General features: G+C 39.4%; 5 protein-coding genes across 5 annotated transcripts; 2 read left to right on the forward strand and 3 right to left on the reverse strand.

The window, feature by feature from the left end:
• Window positions 1-1,049: 1,049 nt before the first annotated feature.
• prc1b (protein regulator of cytokinesis 1b) lies at window positions 1,050-7,520 on the reverse strand (the record flags this gene model as incomplete). Its single annotated transcript, XM_083900532.1, has 15 exons — window positions 1,050-1,098; window positions 1,648-1,682; window positions 1,801-1,980; window positions 2,309-2,422; window positions 2,508-2,615; window positions 2,702-2,848; window positions 2,945-3,040; window positions 3,186-3,322; window positions 3,415-3,562; window positions 3,985-4,134; window positions 4,669-4,839; window positions 5,245-5,478; window positions 6,149-6,271; window positions 7,158-7,290; window positions 7,510-7,520. The coding sequence occupies 15 exons, from the start codon at window positions 7,518-7,520 to the stop codon at window positions 1,050-1,052; spliced, it is 1,836 nt and encodes a 611-aa protein (XP_083756658.1).
• A 674-nt stretch (window positions 7,521-8,194) lies between these two features.
• On the reverse strand, window positions 8,195-17,350 carry vps33b (VPS33B late endosome and lysosome associated). The gene is made up of 23 exons (XM_083900888.1): window positions 17,214-17,350; window positions 16,991-17,109; window positions 15,317-15,397; window positions 15,120-15,231; window positions 14,282-14,349; window positions 14,151-14,196; window positions 13,965-14,059; window positions 13,313-13,417; window positions 13,121-13,211; window positions 12,957-13,034; window positions 12,642-12,712; window positions 11,433-11,519; window positions 11,270-11,360; window positions 11,101-11,175; window positions 10,961-11,025; window positions 10,826-10,880; window positions 10,695-10,741; window positions 9,727-9,859; window positions 9,567-9,640; window positions 9,343-9,444; window positions 9,171-9,246; window positions 8,821-8,940; window positions 8,195-8,634 (listed from the first exon to the last, which is right to left on the reverse strand). Exons 2-23 carry the CDS (start codon window positions 17,084-17,086, stop codon window positions 8,555-8,557), a joined length of 1,848 nt encoding a protein of 615 aa, XP_083757014.1. The 5' UTR covers window positions 17,087-17,109; window positions 17,214-17,350; the 3' UTR covers window positions 8,195-8,554.
• Window positions 17,351-17,454: 104 nt separating this feature from the next.
• On the forward strand, window positions 17,455-19,176 carry hddc3 (HD domain containing 3). Its single transcript, XM_083901115.1, has 4 exons — window positions 17,455-17,612; window positions 17,856-17,911; window positions 18,133-18,373; window positions 18,827-19,176. Exons 1-4 carry the CDS (start codon window positions 17,501-17,503, stop codon window positions 18,955-18,957), a joined length of 540 nt encoding a protein of 179 aa, XP_083757241.1. The 5' UTR covers window positions 17,455-17,500; the 3' UTR covers window positions 18,958-19,176.
• An 899-nt stretch (window positions 19,177-20,075) lies between these two features.
• mfap1 (microfibril associated protein 1) lies at window positions 20,076-23,211 on the forward strand. The gene is made up of 8 exons (XM_083900399.1): window positions 20,076-20,241; window positions 20,688-20,904; window positions 21,000-21,138; window positions 21,230-21,417; window positions 21,525-21,794; window positions 21,892-22,051; window positions 22,315-22,404; window positions 22,783-23,211. Exons 1-8 carry the CDS (start codon window positions 20,160-20,162, stop codon window positions 22,960-22,962), a joined length of 1,326 nt encoding a protein of 441 aa, XP_083756525.1. The 5' UTR covers window positions 20,076-20,159; the 3' UTR covers window positions 22,963-23,211.
• Window positions 23,212-23,364: 153 nt separating this feature from the next.
• On the reverse strand, window positions 23,365-27,146 carry hypk (huntingtin interacting protein K). Its single transcript, XM_083901258.1, has 4 exons — window positions 26,968-27,146; window positions 25,955-26,010; window positions 25,767-25,818; window positions 23,365-23,561 (listed from the first exon to the last, which is right to left on the reverse strand). Exons 1-4 carry the CDS (start codon window positions 27,127-27,129, stop codon window positions 23,466-23,468), a joined length of 366 nt encoding a protein of 121 aa, XP_083757384.1. The 5' UTR covers window positions 27,130-27,146; the 3' UTR covers window positions 23,365-23,465.
• Window positions 27,147-27,630: the final 484 nt, after the last annotated feature.

Consider the following 27,630-nt stretch of genomic DNA (forward strand, 5'->3'; position numbering starts at 1 on the left):
ACAGTGCCAGACTGCCTTTTTCAAGAGAAAATACATTACTATATATGCTGACAAGCTTCTCCCCAATCAGCCATGGTAGTTTACTAAAACCATATTTAAGCTGCTACACCGCACCAATATATAAAATGCTGTAACAGCCTGTTGAAACCACTGACAACATAACAATGCAGTGATCATCCCCTGGTGGCAGGCTGCAGTACTGGCCCATCGTGTCCCAGAATGCTACACAAGTCCAACTGAAAAGTCACAAATATGTACATTTTGCTGGGTTGTTTCTGTTATTTTTTTTAAAACCACACTAGTGGACCTGAAAAGCCTTGTGATATTGTATAGAGCACTTGTCTGGATGCAGAACATTTCTGTTTGAAAATGAAAACATAATAGTGTGAAAATACAAAATAACAATTAGAGATATCTTAGTTTTTTTTCTTTTTACTTTACAAAGGGAGGAAGTGAAGGAGTAACACACATCTTTATATATTTCCTTGTCAGTTGAGTTTACATAAAGAGGCACACCAACACATACTGAAATATGTACAAACACATATATATATATAAAACAAGTTTGGAAGGAACAATGTGAGTTAGTGTAAAATTACAAGATAAGCTGCAAAATATTTTCTATGATTTTTTGAAAAAAGTGCAAAGGTACTCGTAATACATTAAGCCTGTAACCCCATATTGCATAACTTTTCAAAGCTAAACACTCATGTTTCTTTTACATTTTAAAAATGTGCAGTACAAGATACAAAGAGTGACTTACATGGAAAGAAAAATCAGAGCCAAGATAGTGATTCACACAGATTCTTCCTCTTGGAGACAGTGAAACACCTGGCAAAGATTCAGTGGTAGACAACGAATTCCTTGTCCCATCAATGACTTAATACTTGTTATTATTATTATTATTACCTTCATTTACAGATTAAAGTCAATAGCAGTGTACGGTAGTGAGCCATCTTAACAGATCACAACTTCATTGGAAGAACTATGATAACTTTCGCTGTTGCAGTCAGTTTCCTTCAAAGGTCAATGGTTGGTGGTCGTAGAATTCATGATGCCGTGCTGGATCTTGGCGTTAGAGGTCTTGGATAGGTCTCGCTGTGGAAGCAGAAGAGAACATTTAAAAACTCCATACATGAAACACACGTGGAAGAGACAACACGGAGAAGGAAATGGACCATCAACAAACAAGCGTGTATCTTGTATCTGTAATGTCTAATCATGATTAACTGGCGCACTGTGGTGACAAGTTAGTATGAATTAGTGAGAAGACACTCACACAAACTGACGGACTGATAAGATTTTTAACTCTGACCAGTCAGGTGACTGATACTAAGGTGACTATAATCAGATTATTAGCATCCTGCTATCAATGTAGTCACATTCTTGTGAACTTATGTCAATTTCTAAGAAACAACTGCATTTGTACAATGTTTGACAGGATGTATTTGGACATAGCTGGTGTGCAATGCTCTCAACCCTTGATTTATCTGAGGCGTACAGGCTCCAACAGTGGCTGGGTAAAAGCTGGGTAACCTTGTCTACCCAAGGCTAAACATAACTTTAAGTCGCTCATTAAGGGAAAGCATGCAGTTATGAGAAGAGATTAATAAGCAACACTTCGGGGTTTTAGAACTCAAAACACACCTTGACTGAACAGTCTCAGTGTTGACCAAGTCCCTCTAAAACATAAACGTACATCATTAGCATTTGTATGTCATTAGAAATATCTGCCAAACGTTTGCTATTTAACAGCAATGAGGGAAAAAATGATGTGAGGGAAAAAAAAAGTGTAATTACCACAAATTCTGAATATGTGCTAGCAACAGAGGCCATGCTGAAGTTACGCTGTGGACTAGCGGGAGTCAGCAATGTACCACTCACTGGTGTTCCCTTCAACTGGGCCTCATTCTCCTTGTTACAGCCCTGTAGTCGTGGGTGGGGTGGTTTACCAGATCCTGGTGTCCGTGGTGCTGGACACTAAGGGATGGATGGACAGTGGGACAAATAAATCAGGGGAGAAAAAAATAGACTGATTCCTTTTAGCGACTCAATCCAACAATCTCAATTCAGAGGTGAATGGAGGAAGGAACGACCCATAATACCCTCAGCGTGTCCAAATCGTTAGAATAAGCTGATGAATTAGAGTAAGTGTAGCACAACAAATAACACAGGAAAAACACACTGAGGTTATATATGCATTTAGGTTTAGAAAAAAGTGAGTTTGTGTCCATCTAACCCATTTGATGCACCACCCACTACCTTTTCTTTAGCTTTGATGTGTCAACGACTGTTGAGCGAAACCAACCTTGTTTGCAGAGAGAGGTGGGCGGGGCACAGGCGAACGACAGAGAGTCCCGCCATAGACAGAGCGCATGGTGCTGTTAGAGGTGGCACTAGACATGCTAGAAGTCGAATTAAACTGATGAGACGGAAGACAGAGGGAGAGGTTTAGTGCAGACCTACACAGATCACAGAATTGAGGAAAAGTAAGGTATCAAATGTACCTTTTTTGATTTATTTGGTGTTGTGCCCAGGAGTCTGCGCTTTGTTGGGGTCCGTACTGCTGTTCCGTACAGCATATCCTCCTCAGTCTGTTTGCTCTTCTTGAGATGCTGCTCAGAGCATGGGAAGAGAAGATATTTCTCTCAGTAAATGTTTGGAATGTTGTAAATGAAATGCGAGAAATCAATTTCTTTACCCTTTCTTGCTTCTCCTTTTCTTTCTCTATCCAGTGCAGCTCCCACTGTTCCGCTACATACTGCAGAAACTTCTGGCCATTTACTAGAAACTCCCGACTCTGTTCACTTTCCCACGCATCAATCTGAGCCTTTAATTTCTTTTCAAGCTAAATTGCAAAAACAACAACAACACAGATGATACATGTGACAGTCAAAATTTGCTTAAGACCTGTTAGAAAACAATCAGTGGCCTTTTGTCATACCTTGGGCAGGTTTTTATGCAAATCAGACCTCTGTTTCTCCTCTTTCAGAAGATTCCCTCCCCTGTTTGTGAATCTGGTTGGATCAGTGGCTTTTTTCTTAGAATGAGAAAAGAAGGTACAGATAACAAAATTATTTCTTCAATGTACCCATGTAACATTATAAATATATTCACGTAGGCAATGCAAAAGAAAGGTTTTTCCACAGGTGTGCATGTTAGTGAAACTGTTCTGGTGTAATCACCTCTAGCTCTAAGAAGAGTCTCCAGTTTTCTTCCCATTGATGAACCCCATCAAAAAGCTCTTTGTGATCGTCATAATGCTGCTTCAAGCGCTGGATCTCTGCATCATGCTGACCCAACAGCTCTTCGGTAAAATCCTCTAAAAACAGTCAGATACAGCACAAGTGTCATCATTTTACATACTACGTGATCATTTTACTTAAGGGTAACTACAACAACAAGTAAACCTACCACTGAAGTATGGTGAAAATGCCTGTCGCTGGTCAACACTGAAGAAGCACTTCTCCCAAAACACCGCAATCTCGGAGCGGATGGCGTCTGTGACATTGCAGATGTTTAGCAGTTTGAGCTCTTCAAGACGCTGAACCTCTGCTTGTAACTAAAGAAGAAGAAAAAAGCAATATAGCAACCACAAAATAAATTACAAACTGCTCTGATAGCTCCTTTGCTAATGTTCTTGAGCCAACCATCAATTTTCGATCAGGGCTCTTCTTTCTTCACATATTCTCACCAGAGAACAGACACAATATTTCTGATGAACTCTACAAATGCACTGAAACTGAATACAGATCACCAACCTAAAATACTTATTTTGATTTAAATAGTGTTTAAATAAGTGTTTGGATCTGCACCAACACACCTCAACTCATAATGTTTAGGGAAGTGGAAAAGCATTCTGCCCCTCTTAACCAATTCTATCGTGGACTGAATTCAGTTTTATTGTTTTTGAGTAATCCTGACTGCACCAAAGATATAACTTCACTGATGGAAGAAAGGGTAATTATAAGGAAATATTCTCACTGCCTCCAGGTTCCTCCTCCTGGACATGACCATGTGTTCATTGAAGGCACTCCTCTCCTCCTCAGGAACCTGCAGACGGTCCCACAGCTGCTGGATCTTCTCTCGGTGAGTCTCACACTTTGCCTGATTCTCTACCTTGCGTTCCTCCAGCTGCAAGATCAGTAAGGCATAAATGTGGTATCAATCAGCTACTCGCCATCAAACAATGACAGGGTCCACTGGTTTTAAATCATACCTTCTTCAACCAAAGTGGTAACAGACCCTGTTAATTGATAATACACATTTATCTTGATATCCTTAAAAGGTCTTCAGGTTACAAAAAAAGGTAATGAGGGCTACTGTGGGATTCAGTAAATTAAATCTAACATTTTATTTATTATATTATTCATCGTAACATATTTAATCATGACCAGGATAAACAGCAGTAAACTAGGCAATCAGAGATGGCAGACTTCACCCCTGTCAGCCTGTGTTGGTCATATTGCCAAGAAAACACAAACAGACAGACACACAGAGCCACTAAAAACAATGCTTAGTAAGTAATACATGGATACATAGTTGGGGGGGAAAGGGGCTGGGACTACAATATTTAAAAAACAAAATATATTCATAAATAAAAATGACCACCCATGTCAAACTAAACTGTTTATATCAGTAAGATACTGTGTTATATAATAATCTTACCTGACAAAGGAGCAATTTCAGTGCCGTTATATTGTCCCTGGAAAGACAGAAAGAGTCTTCATCTTCACAGACCACATCTTTCTCAAAACTGGTCTCAGGAAGGTGGTCCAGCTCTTCCATGTGCAAGGTGATCTGCTTTTTGAGGTCCATGAACTCACCATACCGCTTTGCCTAAAAACAGGAAAGTTGCGCTGAATTACTATGGAAAACAATTATTTGATGTTATTTATTGCCAAACTGGCTGGATATTTTTATTAGATGTTGATGCTAAAAAAAATCATTTCTAAGGTTCAAGGTGGAATTACAAACATCAAGTCTTTTGAATGAGATGTAAACACTCAACAAGGAAAAACATTGTCAGCATCTTAAACTTTATAGAAACTGAGAGAACCAAACTTTTACATTCTTCATTTGTATTTCATCAAACTACTTTTGTTAATACAAAGTAAGGATTTCACATTTGCTTGGTTCAGAGAGGCATATAATACCTCTCTCAGACAAAACATGAAGATCAGAGATATGAAGCTTCACTCAAATTGACTTGTTCATGTTCATGTGTTCACAACAATCTCCCACCTTCTCGGTGTTCTGGTTGCTTATGTGCTCGTGGAAGTTCTCCAGTTGTTCCGTAGAGGGCACAGAGTCTGGAGCAATGCCATACGGCATAGAGCACAGGATGTCGCACAGGTCCTGGTCCTGCTCCAGCAGATGCTTCAGCTGCTGCATCCTACGAGCCCTCTCCTTCGCCAGGGCCTCAACCTGAGTGCGGATGTTCTTCTCTTGCTGGAGCATGCTGATACCTTCCTCTTCCTTAATATAGATAGAAGTAGAAGGTTAGTAACAGTATGTAAAGCTGGGACACACTACATGAGTGGTTACCGATTTTGAAAAGACTTGGAGGACACACTGGTTTCAACAGATTGTGTTATGATGACTGAAAGACTGGGTATAACTGACTAGGTAGCGGCTGATGAGGGATCACAGAAAACGAAATGATTTGTTAAACCAACTCAAGGCAACTGAACACACGAGAGTGAACATGTCTACAAGAGCGACAGTTTAAAGGGTGAACAAACATTGCCATTGTTGTTTTGATATTGCCACTACTTCCTGTCATCTTTGTCTTCCGACACTTTCCTATGTCCCTCCTACTTTTCATTGGCAACATGTGTTTGCAGTTGGGCCGATAATCAACACTCACTACCCGATTGTGTCCAGAGTCGGCACAAAAAAAATGTACGATTGACAAGGACTGAGGTCAGGTTGTGTCTGACCCTCACACACTTGCCAATTCGAGTCTTTACCCCCAACACACCAACAGATTTCTGTGCCAATTAGCCATGCCGACTGTCCACAATTAGTGGACGCGTGGTGCAGACACTGCCCAACTGTGAATCGTGGGCAAAACCAGGCAAAACAATGTTGTTGTGTGTCCCCATCTTAAAAGGTAGAAAACAAAACAAAAAACACAGCTACTCACCCCAAACATAGGAAGTTGAAGTTCCAGGCAGAGTTTTTCCATTTCTGTCCTACACAACTGAATGCTGCTTACAATCCTCTTCCTCAGAGACTCCTCCTCCTTGACCATCATTTCAAGTAAGTTCTGGTGGATAAATAAATCATGTCGCTGCATCAACATTTGTTTCAGTATCCAGTAAATGATGATTTGGGGGGGGGGGGGGGGGGGGGAGTATAGATGATTGCAATCGCATTATATGAAGCATCTAATTTCATAGACTTGGACATTAGTCGCCCTTAAAATAGATATTGAAAACGTTTAATTGACAATGGCCCTTTTCAGTAAAAACTATTTAAAGGAAATGAGCACAAAGTATTTTACGAATAAGCCAATCCGATACTGGAATGTAGTGGAATCGTCCGGATACGGTTTGTGTATGGGGTAAAAGTACGAAGATGGGAGACGTGCACCATCGTAGTGATGATGCCAAGATGAACCAAGATGCGAGCGATGGTTATGAGAGAAGAGTATTGTGTTTTAATGGTTTTCACTAGGTAGTAAAAGCATCAGTACAACTGTGTTATTTACAGTTTAATCGTCTTAAATGGTAAATGCTGTCTCAGACATATGAAAGAAAGAACACAAATGCATACTTGCTTCGCTGTAACCAAACTCAAATCTGCATGTATTTTGACTGTGAGTGGAAACAGTCACTAGTCAAGCTAACTTAAAAACTGCTCAGTGGTTTATATCTCATGATGAATTATACTTTTTTTGACCAAAGTCCAGCACAACATTAAGACTAATTAAATTACAAAACAATGTTCACACACATAGAAACTGGTGTGTCCTTAACCTCCACCACACCCCACTGTTGGTAACTCGTTTCAGTCCTAATTAATTCATCTATGTTGAGCAAGTGGTAGTCAGGCTAAGAACAGTGAAATTGTTCTTTTGGAATCCATTTTCACAAATACTGAGCTGCCTTTTACATGATTTGCCCTCTCGCCGTCAACAGGTGGTGTCTCACCTTGATGTGGTTTTTGACGACATTGGTTCTCTGGAGTCGCTGCTCCTCCGGGATACCGATCTCCTCCCAAATGTCCTTCAAATGGCACAGCGCTTTATTCAGGCACGACACAGACTCCGCTGCGAGCACCTCGCTACAGGGGCAAGGATGAGCATGATCAGTCCGTTCACCGATAAGTTGTATTGCTGACTGGCTAGCATGTAACATTCAAGCTAAACATAATAGAGACAGTGCACTCCTCACTGACTGACTGAGCTAACTGAAATCCGCGTAAGAACAACTTAAACTAATAGCTACTCTCATATTGACATTAGTCTAATGAAAAAACAATTATTAGTATCATTATTCTTACCTCTTTCTCATCGTTAAATTCCAATTCTGTTGCGTTCCTCGTGTAAAGCTTAGGGTCAAAAAAACCACCGAAACCTGTCAGAGAGCCGAGCTGCGGGACGTCGCCTGCTGCTGCTTTCACACTTCACAGAGAGCACGGTCTGTTCGCAATTCAAAACACGCGCACTCTGCTCTCTGATTGGCTGCTTCCGCAGACGCTCGCTGATTCGCCGTGTGACGTCAGACGCTCCTCACGACGCAACCGACAGACTATGCGAGCCGTTGGTTGTAACCGTGGTTGAATAATGATTTAAAATAATAATAATAATAATAATCGAAACAGTTCTTTTTATGCACCCATTTTCCATGAATTCAAAAAATGTGAGATTTCTTACATGTAAGTATTTATTTGGTTGACAAATTAGTTAAAATATTGTATCTATTAGTGAGCTCTTCATCTTTACTACAATAATCCATCCATCCACCTGGAAGGTGAATATGCTGATTTAAGAGCATGATTATTGCCCCAGGTAGGTGTGCTTTGGACTGTTCAGAAAAAGGTCACTCTTAAATGTGTAGTTAATATTTAACACCTTTATTAGGCATTTAATTAAAGCTTCACATCGGACTTCTTTGGGGGGGGTGGGGGGTCAGAGAATGGGTATCAGTAACTGGTATGGCTACCACTGGCCTCACAAGGTTTCTTCATAGTTGAGATTTGTGGCCTGTGGAATATTGGTCTCCTCCCCCTGAATGGCCCTGTAATGTTGCTGGACATCAGCAGGAATTGGAACCTGCTGTTGTGCTAATTGATCATTGATTTGTGTTGTCTTTTCTCTGATATTCATAATCATTATTCTTCATATTTTGCGATAGAGACATCATTAGAAGGAAAAGTGTATTAAAAACATATAATTTTTTCCCTTACACATATTTTCAGTCCATTTGACAAGAACAATCCAGAAATGAACATTTTACATGTGTAATTCCAGGGCTGGTTGGAATGCATGACAGTATGTCTGCAGGAATGCTTCAGGTTGCTGTCCATCATCAAGCGTTTACAGGTCTCATGTGTGGTTGCCAAGCAAAGCTTCGAGTAGCCTTGAACTGTTTGTAATGGCAGTTGTTACCACAATGAATTTATAACCTAAAAGTAAAGAAGAAAACTGTGTTAATTAAAACAATTAATGTCCTGTTTTCTTTCTCATCTTTCATACATAGGGAGAAAAAACACATATGAATATAACAGGTCATATTATTTACTGGAATGCCTGGTACATGCTTGAAGAAAGGAAGGGAAAAGATGTTCCTCTGTGACATCGATCATGCTTACCTTTCTCTTTGCCAAGGAAACGCAGGGCTGAGATCTCAGAGAAGGTACAGCCACCGAGGAACATGACCAGGACGATGCGAGGAGCATCATTATCTGCTTTTAAATCAGCTCCATTGCTGCCTGATGATAGAGAAAAAAACAACAACATTGCGCCCTTTATTTCATTATTCATGTCAAGAAAAGTTAGGAACCTGTTTCTGCAGTAACTGAAAAAGAAACAGTCCTTAAAATGGAAATCCAGCTGAAGAAATCAGGTTCCTCTAATACTTTTATTAGAACTGCGACTGAAACATCTATCTTCATATCATTTATTGAATTTCCATTTCATACATATCCCCTAATGAACTAACCTGTGACAGAAAATTCATGTCCATTCAGCAGCCTTGTGGCCTCTTCAAGCCCCGTCCATCCATCTCTCTCCAGCACCTACACAGCAGCCCATTAAGGAATAAGTTGAATTGCTGTTTCTCATTGGAGAAAAAACAAACAAAACAAACAAAACAAACCTGCTGATTTACTCACCTGCTCAATCAGTTTGCAACTCAAAGGGATATAAGCACCACTGAAGATGTAAGCCATATCTCGAGGGACACGCAGGTTATATTCTTCATCCGATTTGGGCACCTTTACCAAACACATGATCATCCAGTTGCTCTTCTTTTACATTTCCAAGGTGTTAAAGGCAAACAACCTTGATGTGTGATTAAATAGTCTTTAAGAGCAAAACTAGTAAAGTTAATGCTTACCAGATTTAGCTTCCGACTAAGGGCTCTAAAATTGCTCTTCTTTGCCAGAGAGGAAAAGGCATCAGTCAGCTTTCCTGGAAGAGAAAAGGACAAAATAATATGAAGAAAAAAAAAAATAATAATGCTATAGAGCAAGATTTACAGAGACTGTGAGTTTCACCTGCAGTTTTGTCGTTTACCAGTTTGCCCACTTTGCTCTCCATGGCAGTCAGTGTCTCCCCTGGCTGCTGCTCCACCAGGAGCCCCAGCTGCTTTAGGTTGGCGAATGTGAGCAGGTGGTCCACTCCATAGCTCTGATGATGTCGAGCAGAAACAAAAAGTTATACATGGGGTCAGTGGCTCCTTAACTGTAGTCCAATAAAACACAGGGGCATGTCTATTTAACACTTTAAACGGTTCATTTAATTTTGAAATACACAGTCATATTCTATTTTTTTCCACATTGGTGGAAATTGTTGTCATTTATTGTATTGCATTATGAGGACTTTAACTGTAGGTTGAGTCACTTCATGAGTTCTTGGGTTACTTCCTTATTACCTTACAGTCTCAAGAGGAGGTCAACAAGAAGACTGAAAATCAGCATCAGTTGTGTTGTCCTCACATTCAAACAGATATTGGATTCTGAGACTTGCTTTACCAGTCAGTCTAGCTAGATCTTACTAATTCAGTAAGCAAGTAAACACACACCCAAAATGTACAGTTCCTTATTTGCTTATGTGCTAAAAAAAAGTGTTTTTCTTTGGCTATATCATGAAATGATCCCAGCATCACACTTGTGATTTGAATTCTTAGATAACAAGGCAATCAGAGATGGCAGACTTCACCCCATTCAAGCCTCTGGTGGCCTCTGCTGGTCATATTGGCAAGTGCAAGTGTGGAAGCACAAACAGACAGAGCCACTAAAAACAACACAGAACAGCATACTCCATACCAACTATGAAAAAAGCTCAGAAACACTTCAGCAGGACATTTTGCAGTTTTGTCATAATTGTCAGATTTCTACAGTGACAAATAAAACATTTTTTTATGAGCTCGACTGTCCAATTACCCACTGTTTATGGCTTTAAAGTTTTGGAACCATTGGTCAGAAACAGCTACATGTTATTTATCAAAAAAGTCTGGCCTCACCTGTAGAAACTGTGCTTTTAACGACCGGTAATCTTTTGGCAGGAGTCCTGTGAGAACATGCCATCACGCAGTTATAAAGGATCATTTCATTCCATATCTGGGATCATACCGTACGTAAAAAGACAACTCACCATTTTCTGTGATGGAGAGAAGACAAAGGAGCCTTAGACTTTCGATCATGGAGACCTTTCAAAAAGGAATAATTCAGTTTCCAGAGCTTCATTACAACTATATATTATACTACTTTATTTTTTTACTACTTGTACCTGTCTGATGATGTGCTCCTCTATAAAAGTAATACATTCACGGAGTTCAAATCCCTCAAGTAAAGCTAGAAAAGAAAACAAGGAGTCAAGTTTCATTGACTAAACACATCATGTGTTACGAGATCTGAATGTGATCTTACAGTGTTCCGTCTTCAACATTTCCTGGAAATCCTGCTTTGTTTTCTTCTTCATGATTGTTTCGCTAGCGCTGATGTCTGAGAGAGAGAAAATGTGTTCTTCAGTGACGCAGATATTATTTGAAGAGTGTCACACTCACTCTGACACACGGTGAAGTGCCATAACACTCACGTAGACTGAGCAGCCGGTGCTCCTGTTTTAACCCCTTCAGTTCCTCCGAGACAAACGTCTTCATCTGCTTTATGTCCATCCCCCGACGCTTCTGTAGTGATCAAAACACAAGTCAGTTACTTCAGTCCCACAAGCTGGTGAAGGGTAATGAATATTTACTCACATCGTATGCAGTTTGCAGATTCCTGGCTTTCTGGCTGAGAAAGCCAAAGACATTAGAGAAATGCTCATTTCGGATTTCGTTGAAAACCTATAAATGAGATCACAGGGACATTTAATAACAACAAAATAATAATTAGTGCTGTCAAACGTCAACAGCGTTAAACGGCGTCAACGTTAACGCGTGTTAATGCATGACACGTTTCCATGACGACTGACGGGAAAAAGATGCGCATCATGTTTACGTGACTTCCGATTGTTAATTCAAGATTCAAGATTCAAGATGCTTTATTTATCCCGGGGATAATTTTTGTGCAACAATTGGGAGGTAAAAGTGTAGATGTACAAGAGTTAAAAGATACATAAAATAAAATAAAATAAAATAAAATAATAAAAAAAAAAAATATATAAAAATAAAAGTAAAATAAACAAATAAGACAAATGCAACAAAGTGCCAAACAGAAGGAAAAAGACATACAACAGTAACTTACAACAGTAACTTAAATGCAACAATGCCACAAAAAAGAAGAATCAAAAAAGAATCACAGTCAACGTAGGTATATATAATATACAGCAGTACGCACGAAAATAAAATAAGTATTATTAACTAAATATGGTGAGCAAATGTTGAAAGTGATAAACAGTGATAAGGTGACTAATAATATCTGCATAGTGCACACAAAGTAAAGTGATGAAGTGATATAGGTAAAGTGACATTGGATCAGGACACAGTGTCTCCACTGTTCCTAATGCGGCCAGAAGTAGCAAAATTAAACAGCCTGATGGCCACAGGAAGAAAAGACTTCCTCTGGCGTTCTGTGTTACACCGGGGGAGAATGAGTCTGTTGCTGAAGGTGCTTCTGCTCGAAAATGAGTCCCTAAAGTAACGGTAAACTTTAAAAACAGAGGCACACGTACGCAGTACACAGGTACGCTGGTTATTTGTAGCACTGCTCTTTTCTTCTAATAAACAGACCGCTCCAGTTTGACTGTAGGCTCGCTAGCCGGTGCCAGAAGGAGCTAATGCAGCCAACGGAGCTAACTGGTAAACAGTGCCTGGACTCTGGTGTCGCGGCATGTAAACATGGCGTCATTCGCGTCTTTTTCCAGTCAGTCGTCATGGAAACGTGGCATGCGTTAGCCTTTTGCACAGCACTAATAATAATAATAATAATAATAATAATAATAACACTTGTGACACTATCAGCTTTACCTTATCCTGGGAGTTCAACATGACTTTCACATTTTTGTCTGCAGCGACATCACCTCCAAACCCCACACATCCTGCAGAGCAAATGAGGATATGTGATCACACATCGACACACGTGTAACTAGTATTTCTGAGCATCTTCGCCACTCATTCTTCTATGAAGAGAGAATATTTAGAAACCAGCTTTCACCTAATTAATTTGCAATTCTCCAAAACCAGGACATGTGCACTCAATTCATTTGACCCTAACTCCTTTATGCTATGGAACATCAATGTGGTCAGGACTAGTAGAAAATGTTTGTTAACATTAATACCCACCACACTTGATTCTAAATATATCGTCCACGAGTCCTTCATAGACGACTTGTGAGCACAGAGGAGTGACAAAGTCCACATCTGTGAAACACAAAAAATGACGTTAGGATTTAAAAAAGAGAAGAAGACAAATCAATATGCGAAATGTGTAAATGACACATGCTTACCTCTATCGATAAGAAAAACATTTCCTATTTCAGCCTGACGACCTTTTGTTTCTCCCTCTTCCACCTGCTCCCTCCACGACTCATATACCATCTGGTACCAGGCAGAGACAGAATGAACAACAGTTAAGAGCTGGAGAAACATTATCTTTTCGATGCTTTGTTGATAGTATTTGGTGTCTTATTGTACCGCACCTTGGAACATCTTCCAATCCCATAGATCTTTGAAAACGGGCCATAAATAGAGTGAAGAAGGTGCAGAGTGCTGCCGGCTGTTCTCACCCAGCGCTGGTCCCCTGCCTGAGGAAAAAGGGTTCATGTACACAGTTGGATTTTTTTTTCTTTTTTGAGCTACAAATCAAGAAATAACGATCAGAAACAGTAGTTTTGGTAAAGTAAGAAAGTGGGTGCTACATGTACAGTGGTTCAAATTGTCGCTAGTGTTAAAAAAAGACTGGATTATTGATCAATAACTAGGAGCTAGAAACCAATCCCAGCTGACACTGTGCAAGAGAATCACTTCCACTAATCTCTAACAGATGGTGAACAGTTGCAATTTACTTTATCTGGAAGACTTTTTTGTTTTCTCACACCTTCTCATAACCTCTAAGCAATCTTGACATGTGCAAGATGCCAACAATGTATTTGTGAACTCATATTGATCTTGACCTTTGACCTCCCTAATCTCATTAGCTCAATCAAAGAGAACCTTTGCACCAAATATGTCGAAATTCCCTAAAAATAGAATGCCTTTAGCTACAGCTGTTTATATCAACAAGGAACATTTTTTTCTAAAAAATAACCAATAAACTAATCGTTTCAGTTCTTCCTCAGACCCAGACCTTACCAGGAAGTTGTCTTGAAAGAATTCTGGCAGCTCCATGCTGATGATATCATCATCAAGTGGAAGGAGGTAGAAAGCCCATTCATCTGTGGTCACATCTGTGGAAGGGCAACAATAAGTTTAATGCGCTCATTCATTATCAATAATCATTGCTACAAAAATGAGACGTGAACAGACGAGGACACTCACCTCCGAATAAACCCTGCTCCTCCAGCACCGACTCGCAGGCATAGAACTGGACAACACAGAATGTGTTAAAAACCCTTTATTTCGAGCACCTCAAATCACCAGTGTGAGCAAAATAGTGGAAGCAGAAATACCTTTTGAGGGGTGAAGATTATCTTGTATCTTCTAAATCTTCCTGCTGCTTTGTCAGCGTTGGCCACATCTGGAACAAGAAGGACAACAGCATGAAATACACTTGACATTGCAAGATTCACCTAATCTTAGACTTCTTGAAGCCTTTCAAATACCACACAAAATGTAAGTTAGCACCAATGTCACTAACACGTTGCCAAATGTACATACAACCAGTAGGGAGGAGGTGATGTAGAATGATTTAGTAAGTATATTATAATCCTTATTAAAAACTACTACTATTTTACATAACATCAGACATCTGGAATGATAGAAGTGGTTATTCTCCAGACAAGTTTGGAAACAAAAACAATACAAATATTTTATTGTCACAAAAAACTGTGTGTGAAATGGGATGACTTGACTTTTTAAAACGGTCAATTATTGTGCTATCAAACAACATGTTTTATACCTGAATCTGCCAAATTGAGACCCAGCATTGTCACAGAATAAATGAATAAGATTATAATCTAGAATCAGTTTCAATACATTTACAACACTCAACACTGATACCAGAAATGATTACTGAGGATCTGATGAGCTGTTACTATTACTGACATTTTGAGTTTTTCAGGTATTCACTTTCTATAATGAAGTCAGTACTTTTCTGTGAGTTAACTTTAGTAATTTTAATAATAATATAAATGTTAGGCAGAAAGGGCAAAAGGCTATGATCATAGAACAGCTGATGATGACACTGGCACATACAGTCACATTCACCTTGTTTCCATTTTTATTTTCAGGTCTATTAAATAATTATTAAGTATTATGACATCATAGAGAAAAAAAAACTCTACTTACCACATATCCATTTCACAGTTTTTATTCTTGGCCGGATCAGAAAACAGAGCTGATCTGAGGTGCTGACAATAGGTTTGTATTCCACTTTATAAAGTTTGTCGACTTCATGTTGCTGAAACAAAAAAGAACAAAATGTTTGAAAAAAAAAAACAATGTCCAAAATGAAAGCAGTCAGCATTACCTAATGAGGAACTCACCTTTAATGTTGACACGTTAGCGATACGATCCAGCGGGCTCATCAAGTCTGCCTCAATGAAGAGATCCTTCTTTCCTGGCAGCTGTGTGTCACAGAGGACGAGATATTTGAGTAAAGTAGAATAATATATCCAAAAGCAGTGGGGGCAGCATCAGAGTCAGCTACACTAACAGACTGAACAACCTGATAAGAACATTTGACTGGATGCAAACAGGAGACATTTGAAGCTGTGACTGAAAGGACAATCAAACAACCTAGAGCATCGTCTTTACCACCCAACAGACAGTGAAGCACCTTCTCAAACGGCCTCTTACAGCTTCTATGTCACAAGACCCAGTACAGAAAATATTTTGTGTTTACTGCAATAAAACCGTGGAGTGCATTGAGGAACACAGATCAGCACTATTAGCAGTGTATTTTTGTCTCGAGTTTGCAAGTTCTCTCCATCCATCCTGGGTGCTGCTCAGTGGCTGTCCACTGTTCCTAGTTTGAGGAGTTCCGAGTAGAGGATTGGATTTTCTCCATGTAGATGAATAAAGTTACCTTAACTCTGTATGAAACATCTACTCTGACAGAGAGCAATCTGGAGTTAACATAACATAACTTAATATACAAATCCCCCTCTGCACCTTTATATTTCGCATAAACTGCACAGTTGCACTATATATATTCATTGTTAAAGTTACTATTCCTTATCCTCAATAACTCAGGGGTCTCAAACTCAAATGACCTGGGGGCCAATGCGCATCTTTTGTGGTCAAGAGGGGGCCGGCATTGAGAACAAAAAGTGGGGGAGAAAAAAAAACAACTGTTCACAATATTGCATCATGTGATCACACGCATACTTAATAATACTATTTATGATGCAAAACTAATGTATTAATATCAAAAACAGACATTGATTTTAAAATTACATAAATAATAGTGTGGACAACTGTAATTAAAATTCGTACCAGACTGCCATTCGTGGCTCGGGCCCTAACAAGCGTATTTATACTGTATATGTAATTCAATGTTGTATATGATACATTTAATAATGGGATAATTATGACCAAATTTCTTATTATTTCTGTTAAAATAATAATAAAAAAGCATTATATTCTATCACCCCGCTGGCAGCTGTGCCTCAGTTACACACTGCGTTTAATAGACGGTGAGGTCGTGGTCCATGTTTTCATAATAACATGATATTTAATCGCATGTAATCGATTGGGGGGCCGCATGTGGCCCCCAGGACACCAGTTTGAGACCCCTGGTATAGCTGCTGTGTGTATCCTTACATTTTAACACTTTATTGTGAGATTTTGTTCCTTCTTTGTATTTAATATTTTACATATTCCTCAGTTGACATGTAGTTTTTGTATTCATTCTATTTCCTCTATTTTACCATGTTGCTTAAACACACACAAAAAATTGAGATCAATAATGTCTGTCTACCGTTAAAACAGGAATAAATTTGTTGAGGAGAGATAAAATAGATCAGACTCTCACACTTTATTTGACAGGGCAACAAATGGATTACTGGACAAAATAATGTGTAGATGTATTGATCATGAAAACCAGTTAGTTGAAGGCCAAGACCATATAACATCAGCACTATTCCATTCAAAGTTTTTCAACAAATAAAATGTAAAGGGTAATGAAGTAAGTCATCAAGTAATTGACTTGATCTCACCTGCTCCAGCAGGTAGACGAGCTGATCTTTGGCCAACCGCTTCAGCAGAGAAAAGTCAGGGAGCTTAGGAGAGTCTCTCCTGGCACTGTGAGCCATGATGGGACAGGACGACGGACACTCTACACAAAATAATCAAACACAATACTCACGTAAGGTTACTATTTACACATAATGTGCTGTGGCTGACTGAATAGCACAGTTAGCTAGTATGCTAAAAACACACCTTCACATCACACGGATTCTCAACGATTGGCGTCAAAGTGAAGACGCTGATTTGGAAAGAATCTTCCAAAAATGTCAACGAATGACGGAAGCTTAGCAGCGAACATTCGTTAACCTGCTAAATACATAAAATAAGGCACCCGGATCATATTAACAGACACTTGCTTCCATAGCTAAAGAAACGGAAGTGAATCCACAGTCATTGGTTTCCACCCGGAAACTAAAGAAAACGGACTGTCAAACTTTACCGACGCGTTTGTTTGTTTTCTCTCCAAGTAGTGTTCCATAATGAGCTCGGACGCACATTTGTTGTTGGAGACAGTTAATTTTGCCGCTGAGAAACATCGCAACCAGCGACGCAAAGATGCGGACAAAACACCGTATATTAATCACCCTATCGGTTCGTACGTTTTCACTCTGTGGTGCCTTCATATGCTCCGTAAATCTGACGGAAACAACTGTTTTTTTTGTTTTGTTAGGTGTTTAATTTAACACACAAACACATTCCATTTACTGTTTGTGTTTAAGTCTAATTTCAGGTATATGTACACGTCTCTGTATCTTGCCTGGAAGCAGTCTAACACAGTGATTACTGTCATGCTGCAGATACTTGCTTCTCTTTATGTGTGTGTTTACATTTAAGGTGTTGCACGGATCCTAAGCCATGAAGGAGGGGTCACAGACATTGAAGTTTTACAAGTGCGTGGATATCAGTATTACTTACAATGTCAAGTTCCAATGAATAACTTTCTGTGGTCGATGTGTGTGTGTGTGTGTGTGTGTGTGTGTGTGTGTGTGTGTGTGTGTGTGTGTGTGTGTGTGTGTGTGTGTGTGTGTGTGTGTGTGTGTGTGTGTGTGTGTGTGTGTGTGTGTGTGTGTGTGTGTGTGTGTGTGTGTGTGTGTGTGTACTGTCTCTGCAGGCTGCTGTGCTTCACGACACAGTGGAGGACACGGACACCACTCCGGCAGAGCTTGAAGACACGTTTGGTCCAACTGTAGCTAGAATTGTTGCGGAGGTGACCGATGACAAAAGTCTGCCCAAACAGGAGAGGAAGCGCCAGCAGGTGGAACACGCACCGCACTGCAGCCACCAGGCCAAACTGGTCAAACTGGCTGACAAGCTGTACAACCTGAGGGACCTGAACCGCTGCACTCCTGTTGGTCAGCACCTATGTCTCTGTCTAACCTCAGGCATTTATAGCAATTGCATTCATCTTTAATGTTTTGTTTATGTATATTTTACAATTGCAACTATTTTTTGACAATATATACATTGATATTTCTTTTTAAACAAAACTTCCCTCAAATCTTCTCTCATTCCAAATCTTAGTCACATTGAAAACAGCTTATTTTCAATGAGAGTTTAGGACAGATTTTATCTAATAATTTAAGTTATGTTTTGTATTTAATTGTGTTTGAAACATTGAAAGCAGATTATTTTACAGTTGTAAAAACAAGTATGTCAAAGTTATGAGTTCAGTATGCATTGCGACATGATTACGACGGAAAGGAAATAAAGTAAACGACCGTCTGTACGTTCACTCGTAATGAAAATGCACATACCAGTATTACTCTGTGTACTTACTATCCACTGTGTGTTTGTGTGTGTGTGAGGCTGGACAGCTCAACGGGTCCAGGAGTACTTTGTGTGGGCTTCAGAGGTGGTGAAAGGCCTCAAAGGAACCAACTTGGTTTTGGAGGAGAAGCTGGAGGAGCTGTTCAGACAGAGAGGAGTCCAGCTCTGACAACTTCACCACAAAACAGTGCATTACAGACTTATTTCAGTTTTGATTAACTCAAATATAAATAGACCACAAATAAATTATATTTTATATAATATTTTATTTGCTGTTTTTGTATAAATTTAGTTTGCAATGTATTATTTTTGGTATTTTGTATGGTCTAAGGTTTGCACACAAATTTTGATCTTTATGTGTTTAAAAAATTAAAAAGTAGTTGCACGATCCTTTGGCAAAATTGAGTTCATTCATTCATCTTCTACTGCTTTATCCACACGGGGGGGGGGGGGGTCCTGGTGCCAATCTCAGCTGACATGGTGAAAGACAGGGTACACCCTGGACCAGTCCATCACAGTTCCACATACTGTAGAGATCAACAACAATTCACACTCACACCTATGTTCAATGTAGATTGTCCAATTTGCCTAATCCCCAAAGCTGCATGTTTTTTTGAACACTGAGGAAAACCCATGCACACACTGGGAGAACATGCAAACTCCATGCAGAAAGGCACTTGTTCCAACCTGGGCTTTCTTGCTGCAAAGGCAAGAGTATGAATTATTCCACTGTAATTATTATTCATTCTAGGAAAAAATGATAAAAATCTTGGTATCTTGGACCTGTGATGACCATTGAGTTTATCCTTAAAGGATTAGTGCATTTGATGATTGCATGCTATGATATTATATTGATAGTCAGCCCAAGGGAAGTCAAGTGATCTTGTAACTGCTGGAATAACTCGCTTGGATAACCGGAACCAGATACTGGAGAGTGTGTCGTGCTTCGTGGGTCCGTGAGACACAACAATCATCTGAGTTTCCGTGGCAACTGTGATGAGAAAGGCAGGCACAGGCGACAACACAGAGAATCGCAGAAAGTGGCTGTTAAACGTTAATAGAGCAGCAGGAATAAGCAAACTGTGTAGTGTACGAGTTTCCTACCTCCGGAATTTGAAATAACAACATAATGGATGCAAGCTGCCTTTAAACACACACATAAGAAGAAGAAAAAACATTAAAAAGGTGGGGAGTAGATCGAGAAGTGCGGAACCATTTATTGTGTCTGGTCGGAACAAATCCTCTTCCTGTCCCTTTACGTGTTCTGATAAGCTGCTTCCGTTTCGCTGAAGAGTCGACAAGAATCTAACTTGTGTCCATCAAAATACTCGTTTTTATTTGTATTTAGCTGGTGCCGTCGACCAGACAATCATGTCTAGTCACGAATCCGTCAACATGAAGCTGCCGCCGATCCAGTCGACGGCTGGGGCTGTCCCAATCCGGAATGAGAAAGGTAAGAGAACGTTTAGCAGGCAACTGACCGTGTGCTAAGCTAGCAGCTAGTAGCGCTGTAGCTAACGTTGTATTAATATTTTTTTTCCCTAGTATTTAATAATGTAGTCTATCACCAGTTATTGAGGTGTGGGGCAGTGGTAGTTACATAATCAGATACTTACTCATGTTATTAAATTGGTTGTTGTTTTTTCCTAATTTACTGTAACGTCAAGGAGGAATAATACCTCCATTCTCCTAAATGTTTTATTCGATTATGGGGGATATTGCCTCTTTCGTTATCCACATTTTTCTTCAGCATTTCCAGAAAGAGCTTGTAGCGAACAGTTTCAAAATTAAGCATAGCAGTACCTCAGTTACACTTTGAACACAGTCAATCGGATATTTTAATGATTTGTGTGAACTAGTGACAATCCATCGCATAACTCCTGTCTCTTCAATTTCCAGGTGAGCTCTCCATGGAGAAGGTCAAGGTGAAGAGGTATGTATCAGGTAAACGACCTGACTATGCCCCAATGGAGTCATCAGACGAGGAAGAAGAGGATTTCCAGTTTCCAAAGAAAGGAAAGGAAGCGGAGCAAGAGGTGGAGCTGGAGGAAGAAGATGTATCTGACCCACGTTTAAAGCGTTTGCTCAACCGTGTGTCTGAGGATGTGGAGGAGAGGTACGTACATGATTGAATATGACTGGTATGAGCATGCAATTTTTTGTTGCTAAAATTCTATGTTGATCCCTTCATATTCACGTCTTTCTCCTCAGACTTGCAAGACACAGACAAATTGTAGAACCTGAAGTTGTTGCTGAGAGCAGCGAGGACTCCGATGAAGGCACATGGCACCCAGAGCGTGAAGAGAGTAGTGAGGAAGAAGAGGAGGAAGAGGAAGAAGTAGACGATGAGGTTGGGATCTTTGTTGTTTTAGTGATGTTTTATTTTTACATCATATTATCAAATATATAGTTAGTTTAACAGAGTTTGTCCTTCTTTGCAGGAAATTGAAAGAAGACGATCGATGATGCGACAGCGTGCAGTAGAACGAAAGAATGAGGATATGGAGGTAATGGAGGTGGAGGAGGAAGGGAAGTCAGGGGAAGAGTCAGAGTCCGAGTCAGAATATGAAGAGTACACAGACAGCGAGGATGAAGCAGAGCCACGACTCAAGCCGGTCTTCATTCGCAAGTATGAATTAAAAACAAATTCCAATTTGTTGTGTTTTTTTTTCTTGCGAAGCAATGTAACAATAAAACCATTTGTGAAAGGTAGTAAGTTTCTTTTCCGTTTCACAGAAAGGACAGAATCACCGTGGCAGAGCGTGAAGCAGAGGAGCTGAAGCAAAGAGAGCTGGAGGCCGAGGCCAAGAAGCAAGTTGAAGATCGACGGCGCTACACACTCAAGATTGTGGAGGAGGAGGCTAAGAAGGAGTTTGAGGAGAACAGGCGCTCACAGGCTGCACTGGATGCCCTGGACACAGATGATGAGAATGAGGAGGAAGAATTTGAAGCCTGGAAAGTACGAGAGCTGAAACGCATCAAGAGGGACAGAGAGGCCAGAGAAGCGTGAGTAAACATTTATTTGACTGTATTAAATCAGTACTAGTATTTTGTAGCACTGCAGTTGTCACAGTGTTGGCTAATATGTGGTGTTTGCCCTCAGCATGGAGAAGGAGAAGAGTGAAATTGAGAGATTCCACAACTTGACAGAGGAGGAGCGTCGGGCTGAGCTGCGCAACAGTGGCAAACTTATCACCAACAAAGCCTCCAAAGGCAAATACAAGTTCCTCCAGAAGTACTACCACAGAGGAGCCTTCTTTATGGTAAGTCAACGCTGTGGTGAACGCTTACGGTGGCTTCAGTTTGATCTACAGCCTTATGGTTCCCAGATTTTATCTTACAACTCGTTCTCCTCGATGAACCATCAATAAATGTGTATTCATTAGTTAGGGTTACTCCATGTTTGTGGTCTGTTGCTTTCTCATTTAATGTCTAAATCTGACTAAAATTGCTCCGGTTGAAAGTGCTATGGACAGCAAACCATCGTTTTTCTCTAACTCATGTAAACACATGGTTTCTGTTACAGGACGAAGAGGATGATGTGTACAAGAGAGATTTCAGCGCACCTACTCTGGAGGATCACTTCAACAAAACCATCTTACCTAAAGTCATGCAGGTCAGCTGTTTTTTTGTTTTTTTTTACTGATCATTCATCTGCTGTATTGCAAGTTGCATGTTATATCCCTAGTCTGATCAACAGAATGTGGTTGCAGTGAAGTTACACATGTAACACAATATCAAATGTGTTTATTTAAAGTAGTGGGGGAAAAGGGGTACGTGTTTGCTGCTAAACAATTTCCACATTTACACTTTGTATGAGAAATTAAGGGGAAAAACACAGAATATGGCTTAACCTGCCACATTAGCTGCTTAAAATGAACATCACCCTAATTTTTCCATGGTGCTGCTCACCTTTTTTCTTTTTTTAAATGAATGTGTAGTATACATTTAATATGTACAACTCTGATTTGACTTTATCCTATTTTCCCTTAAGGTGAAAAACTTTGGTAGGTCTGGTCGCACCAAGTACACCCACCTGGTGGACCAGGACACCACATCATTCGACTCTGCCTGGGCCCAGGAGAGTGCTCAGAACAGCAAGTTCTTTAAGCAGAAGGCAGCAGGAGTGAGGGACGTGTTTGACCGGCCCACAGTGAAGAAGAGGAAGACATAAGAGCGTGGAACTGATTTCATCGGGCCAATGCTGCAGCTTTAGAGACTATTGAAACTTCGCTGCACCCTCCTGATTTCAAGGATGTAGCGTCTCTTCCTGCACATCTACCTAAAAGGTGCACAAACATTCAGCTCGTTTTTGGTTTGTGGATGTGTAAAATAACTTGATGTACGTTATTCAGGTTTTTGAGCCACATCACCCCAGTCTTGTCGAGTTTGAGACAAAACACCGTTTGTAAATATAAAATGTGGCAGATTTGTGTTGATTTTCTTTTTAATATCTACTTTTGTGAAAGTACAGGTATTGGTAAATCATGTATTGATTTGTTTGCAAATAAAATCTGTATTTTCATTTTTATAACATGTTCATGATTCCATGATTTAAATCACAGGTAGAGAAAAGGTGGGTCAAATGTCAAACTTTATTTTAAAAAAGAAAAAAAAATGGGTAGAAGCCACAGTTCAACCTCAATGAAGAAAGAGTCAATTTTTTGAGAAAGCTGTTCAATTGGTGAGAGCCACCAGAGCCTCGACCACATTCCCCATGTGTTCCCTCAGACTGCGCTCTGCTACAACCCTCGAAATCTCCATCTCTGACATCTGCAAACCATCAAAAGAATTTAAGCTGTTACTATGACAAATGGTAAATAATTACATTAGCAACCTCATTGGGAAAATACAATACTGACACAAATTAGTTTCACGCGTCATTAATCACTTGTGTAAAATACAAAAAGATGATCCTGTCCTCAAGGAAAATTAACATTTGTATCAGAGAAATTCAAGGAAAGTTAAATTTTTTAAAGACCATTCATGATTACACTGTTGATCCATTATATTGAATTAATAACTTCAATGTTATAAATGATAAAATTGCAGTAAAGTAAGCCCTCATGTTTAAAAACTTAACTACCTATTCAGAACTATAAAGCAGGGATTCACATACAAATGCTAAAAGCTAAACATGAGCGCGGACAGGCTGCAGTAGTGTTTTAACTTAACTAAAGCCTTTGATAAAGTAGTTAACATTCTTTGGTCTCGCCTTGTGTGTGGCACAGCCCTTAATTGGTTAAAATCCTATTATCCTTCTCTCACTGTACCTGCTCCACTTGGGATTTATTTTTAAATACAACATCACCTTCCATTTTTTGCTGATGATTTACAGATACTATAATCTTCCCTTACTGTCAAACAGCCCAGCTTCCAGTCTCAGCCAGACTGTCTCAGAGACATACAGATATGCTTTCACAAAAAGTAAAATGAAATTATTTTTTATTAGGACAACATGACCTTTCAGAAGGTTAGGACAGTGCCATTCTGTCACACAAATGAAAGGAATCAGTGTGATTATGGACAGCACATTTAAACTTGAAAACCTACACTCAGTAGTAAAAACAAGCTTCTTCCAAATAAGGCTCATTTCCTACCTTGCCTTGAAAGACTTTGAGAGGGTGAATCAAGACTCCATTATAGTTTCAAATCAACTATTGTAAATTGGTCTCGATCATGGTTACAGGTTGCATTTTGATGGCCTCTTTACACTGGCCCCCGTCTATTTTAGGATTAATTTTAAAGGTCCCATATTCTACCCTATTAACCCAAGTTAAACTAGGTCCTGGTGCCCTAATGAACATGTCTGTGTCATGCTTTAGTCAAAATATCATAAGGATGAAGCACAATAGCAGTTCAATAACCTGCCAAAACAGCCTTTTTCAGAACGCTCGGTTTTGTGCCTGGTCATTTACATGTGAATGAGACCCAGGTAAACACACATCCACTGCTTCCAGGGGAAGCGTGTGAACATTTTTTTCATAAATAAAATATATCCTCTGGACACAAACATCCTCTGAGGCTGGAAGTTTGTGTAAAACACTGTGCTCCGCTGTGCAGCCACTCTTCCTCCTTGCCTGCACTCTCGTATTTCACAGGGACAAGGGGGAGCTACGGTGGAGCTGTGAAGTACTCTGCCTGGCGGGGTGCCAACATTCACGGTGAAATGTCCGCACTGTCGTCACTTGGTCGGGAGGTGTAAACGTCGTGCGTTTTATCGCCTATACTTACACAAAGTGGAACCACTAAAACATGACTGAGTCTTGTTTTTTCACATTTTGGGGACTGGTATGGCCCACTGAGTCCCAAATATAAGTACTAAAAGATTAAAAAGTTGATTTTGCACAATAGGGGATCCTTAAGATTGTATTACTTGCTTTGTAAATGTCTCAATGGCCTGGCACCTGTGTAACAGACAGAACTCTTGAAGCCACTCACTCCAGGTCAACAGCTGCTCTTGGATGTGCTGATATCATGTCAATAAAGCAGGGGATATAGAGCCTTTCCTGTGGCAGCGCCAAAGCCCTCTTTCTTTTGTTTTCTCTCTGTCCTCCTATTTTAACTTACTTGTGTTGTTTGATTGTTGCGTTTGAACGTCTGTGATCAATAAACTAAAGTGAGACATGTTTTTTTTACATTGTTAAGTGACACCAAGTAATAGAGACTGAACAATATCCTTCAATAACACAGGCACCTTGAATGTATAGGTGTCAAATAACTGCTAATAGTCAGAGACGGCATTTTTTTTCTCTCTAATACAATCTTAAAACTTTTTTGTGTAAATTGAATTGAATTCAATTTTACCTACAGATACATTGCAGCATCTAGCAGGTTATAAATAGGCTTTTGTAGCTGGAGAAACAACACCTATGATTTTCATTCAGTATTAAATGTCCTGATGTCCATAAACTTTTGGCCATGCATTGGCAAACAAAATTAAAAACAGAAACTGAGCAAAAAAAAACAACAACTTACAATTAGTTCTACATCCTCTTTCTTGATTGTGACTTTGGCCAACTCTTTTTCTCTGAAAGCATTAAAAAAAACAAGACACATATTTAAAATCTTTACATCCAAGAGTAAGAATCAGGGAGTTGATGCTGCTGTTGCACAGACTCTCTGTTTGATGTGTAAAGGCAGAGCTGGGTCAACACTGATCTCACCTTTCTTGTTTGGCTTTTTGTTCACGTGACCTTCTGTCGCCAATCACTGACATAGCCTGAAAGAAGAGACATGTTATTAATTTATTTGTCTTGGTTTCAAGAAGAATATTAACTTGTCTCAGAGGAATTACACACTGAGGCACTGCTTCATTTTCAGAACTCAGATCTGAGTGTACATGATCAAGACAGATCTAACAAGTAAACCAGTTTAATGACAAAATGTGCATATAACAATCTTTTCCAACTTGCATTAAATTTTTACAGAACATAAAACCATCTGATAAGATTAAAAATATGATTAAATTGCAGTCATTGCATGTTGTTGTTCACCAACAATTGAAACGAATAATCACTTTCAACATAAAAGTCACTTCATCCACTTTGCCTTATTTTAAGGATATTGTTTGTATGTAAGGGAAAGGCCTTGCTTTATGGAGGCTGTCAATTTTTTTCTAACAAGGTGATGAAAAATTATTTTAGGTTTAAAAAAAACATCAAACCCATGTTTTGTTCATTAACACTACATTAAAATACGACACACATATATGTTTAATGAATAATAATTGACCTGAATTATCAGAGAGCAGATCATTGGAAAAGTGTTAGCTGTGTGACATATGATATAGCAACTCAAATGTGGATAGTTGTTGTTTGGATTGATCCTCGATCGATTAATCTATCTATATATCATACCTATATGTACATAAACACTGATGAATAACGAGAAAGTTCATGAATGTGCTTGAACAAATATGTCGATTAATTGAAATAATCGTGATGAGGTTTAGCCAGTTAATTAGCCACTGAGCTAATTATTTATCACGCAATTTCAAGGCAAACGTTAGCCACAATTTAGCAAGCATTAAATACATTAAAGGTAATGAGCTGATTTATAGAATAAGTAAGTAGAGCTGAACTCTTCACGTGGGTCGGTGTCAGAGGGATGATGAGCAGACACTGACGGCAGGAGTGGCCGCATGTTCCCCCGGCTAGCGTTAGCCCGAAGCTCTCACCGTTTCTAAATCCGAGCTGGATATTTCCTTCTCCTCCGCATAGTCAGTGACTCTCTCCAGATCCGCGGCTCCGCTGTCATGTTTCCGGGGCTTCTCTGCCGGTTTCCCAGTGCAGTTTTCCTCGGCTTCAAGGTCCAAGTCGACGTCTCCCTCTGCCGCCATGTTTACTCCAGTTAGTAAGAAGGCCGGAACAAAAGCGGACGATTCAATCAAACGTCGGAGGGAATATTGGGTAGCACCGGATGTGAAAGGGAATTTAAACAAACTGTCCATGCAAAACATTCTTCAACTGCCTTTTCTTATTATTTGAGCTTAATTTAAAAAGTATTAGTCGTTACTTTATTATTATTATTATTATTATTATTAGTAGTAGTAGCAGTAGTAGTAGTAGTAGTAGTGTTATTATTATTAGTAGTAGTGTTATTAATAATAATACGAATAATAATAATAATAATACAAAAAAAAGAAGCTTACATGGTCTGTAAGCTTTAATAGGAAACTTGTTGGCTAGTAGTTTCTTACAATGTCTACTAAATTGTGATTACAGGTATTTATTTACCACTGATAACAAATAGAGTATTTTTTTCAATATTGCTTTGGTATTTACAGTTTTATAAAGGCTATGATTGAATATTCCTTTTAGTGAATTCTGTGTTCTTTTTT

This window comes from Microchirus variegatus (assembly GCF_963457635.1).
Source record: "Microchirus variegatus genome assembly, chromosome: 14".
Classification (NCBI taxonomy): domain Eukaryota; kingdom Metazoa; phylum Chordata; class Actinopteri; order Pleuronectiformes; family Soleidae; genus Microchirus; species Microchirus variegatus.

Excerpts from the sequence above, each read along its gene's own strand:
- vps33b (XM_083900888.1), bottom strand. The coding sequence starts at position 17,086 with ATGGCTCACAGTGCCAGGAGAGACTCTCCTAAGCTCCCTGACTTTTCT. Across the intron at positions 12,713-12,956 it reads TATATTTAGAATCAAGTGTG|GATGTGTGGGGTTTGGAGGT; the intron begins GTGGGTATTAAT and ends TTTGCTCTGCAG. Across the intron at positions 9,445-9,566 it reads TTAGTCGGAAGCTAAATCTG|GTGCCCAAATCGGATGAAGA; the intron begins GTAAGCATTAAC and ends TGTTTGGTAAAG.
- hypk (XM_083901258.1), bottom strand. The coding sequence starts at position 27,129 with ATGGCGGCAGAGGGAGACGTCGACTTGGACCTTGAAGCCGAGGAAAAC. Across the intron at positions 26,011-26,967 it reads CCAGCTCGGATTTAGAAACG|GCTATGTCAGTGATTGGCGA; the intron begins GTGAGAGCTTCG and ends CTCTTCTTTCAG. Across the intron at positions 25,819-25,954 it reads CAAAAAGCCAAACAAGAAAG|AGAAAAAGAGTTGGCCAAAG; the intron begins GTGAGATCAGTG and ends TAATGCTTTCAG.
- mfap1 (XM_083900399.1), top strand. The coding sequence starts at position 20,160 with ATGTCTAGTCACGAATCCGTCAACATGAAGCTGCCGCCGATCCAGTCG. Across the intron at positions 21,139-21,229 it reads AGGAAGAAGTAGACGATGAG|GAAATTGAAAGAAGACGATC; the intron begins GTTGGGATCTTT and ends CCTTCTTTGCAG. Across the intron at positions 21,795-21,891 it reads GACAGAGAGGCCAGAGAAGC|CATGGAGAAGGAGAAGAGTG; the intron begins GTGAGTAAACAT and ends GTTTGCCCTCAG.
- hddc3 (XM_083901115.1), top strand. The coding sequence starts at position 17,501 with ATGAGCTCGGACGCACATTTGTTGTTGGAGACAGTTAATTTTGCCGCT. Across the intron at positions 17,613-17,855 it reads GTATATTAATCACCCTATCG|GTGTTGCACGGATCCTAAGC; the intron begins GTTCGTACGTTT and ends TTTACATTTAAG. Across the intron at positions 17,912-18,132 it reads CAGACATTGAAGTTTTACAA|GCTGCTGTGCTTCACGACAC; the intron begins GTGCGTGGATAT and ends CTGTCTCTGCAG.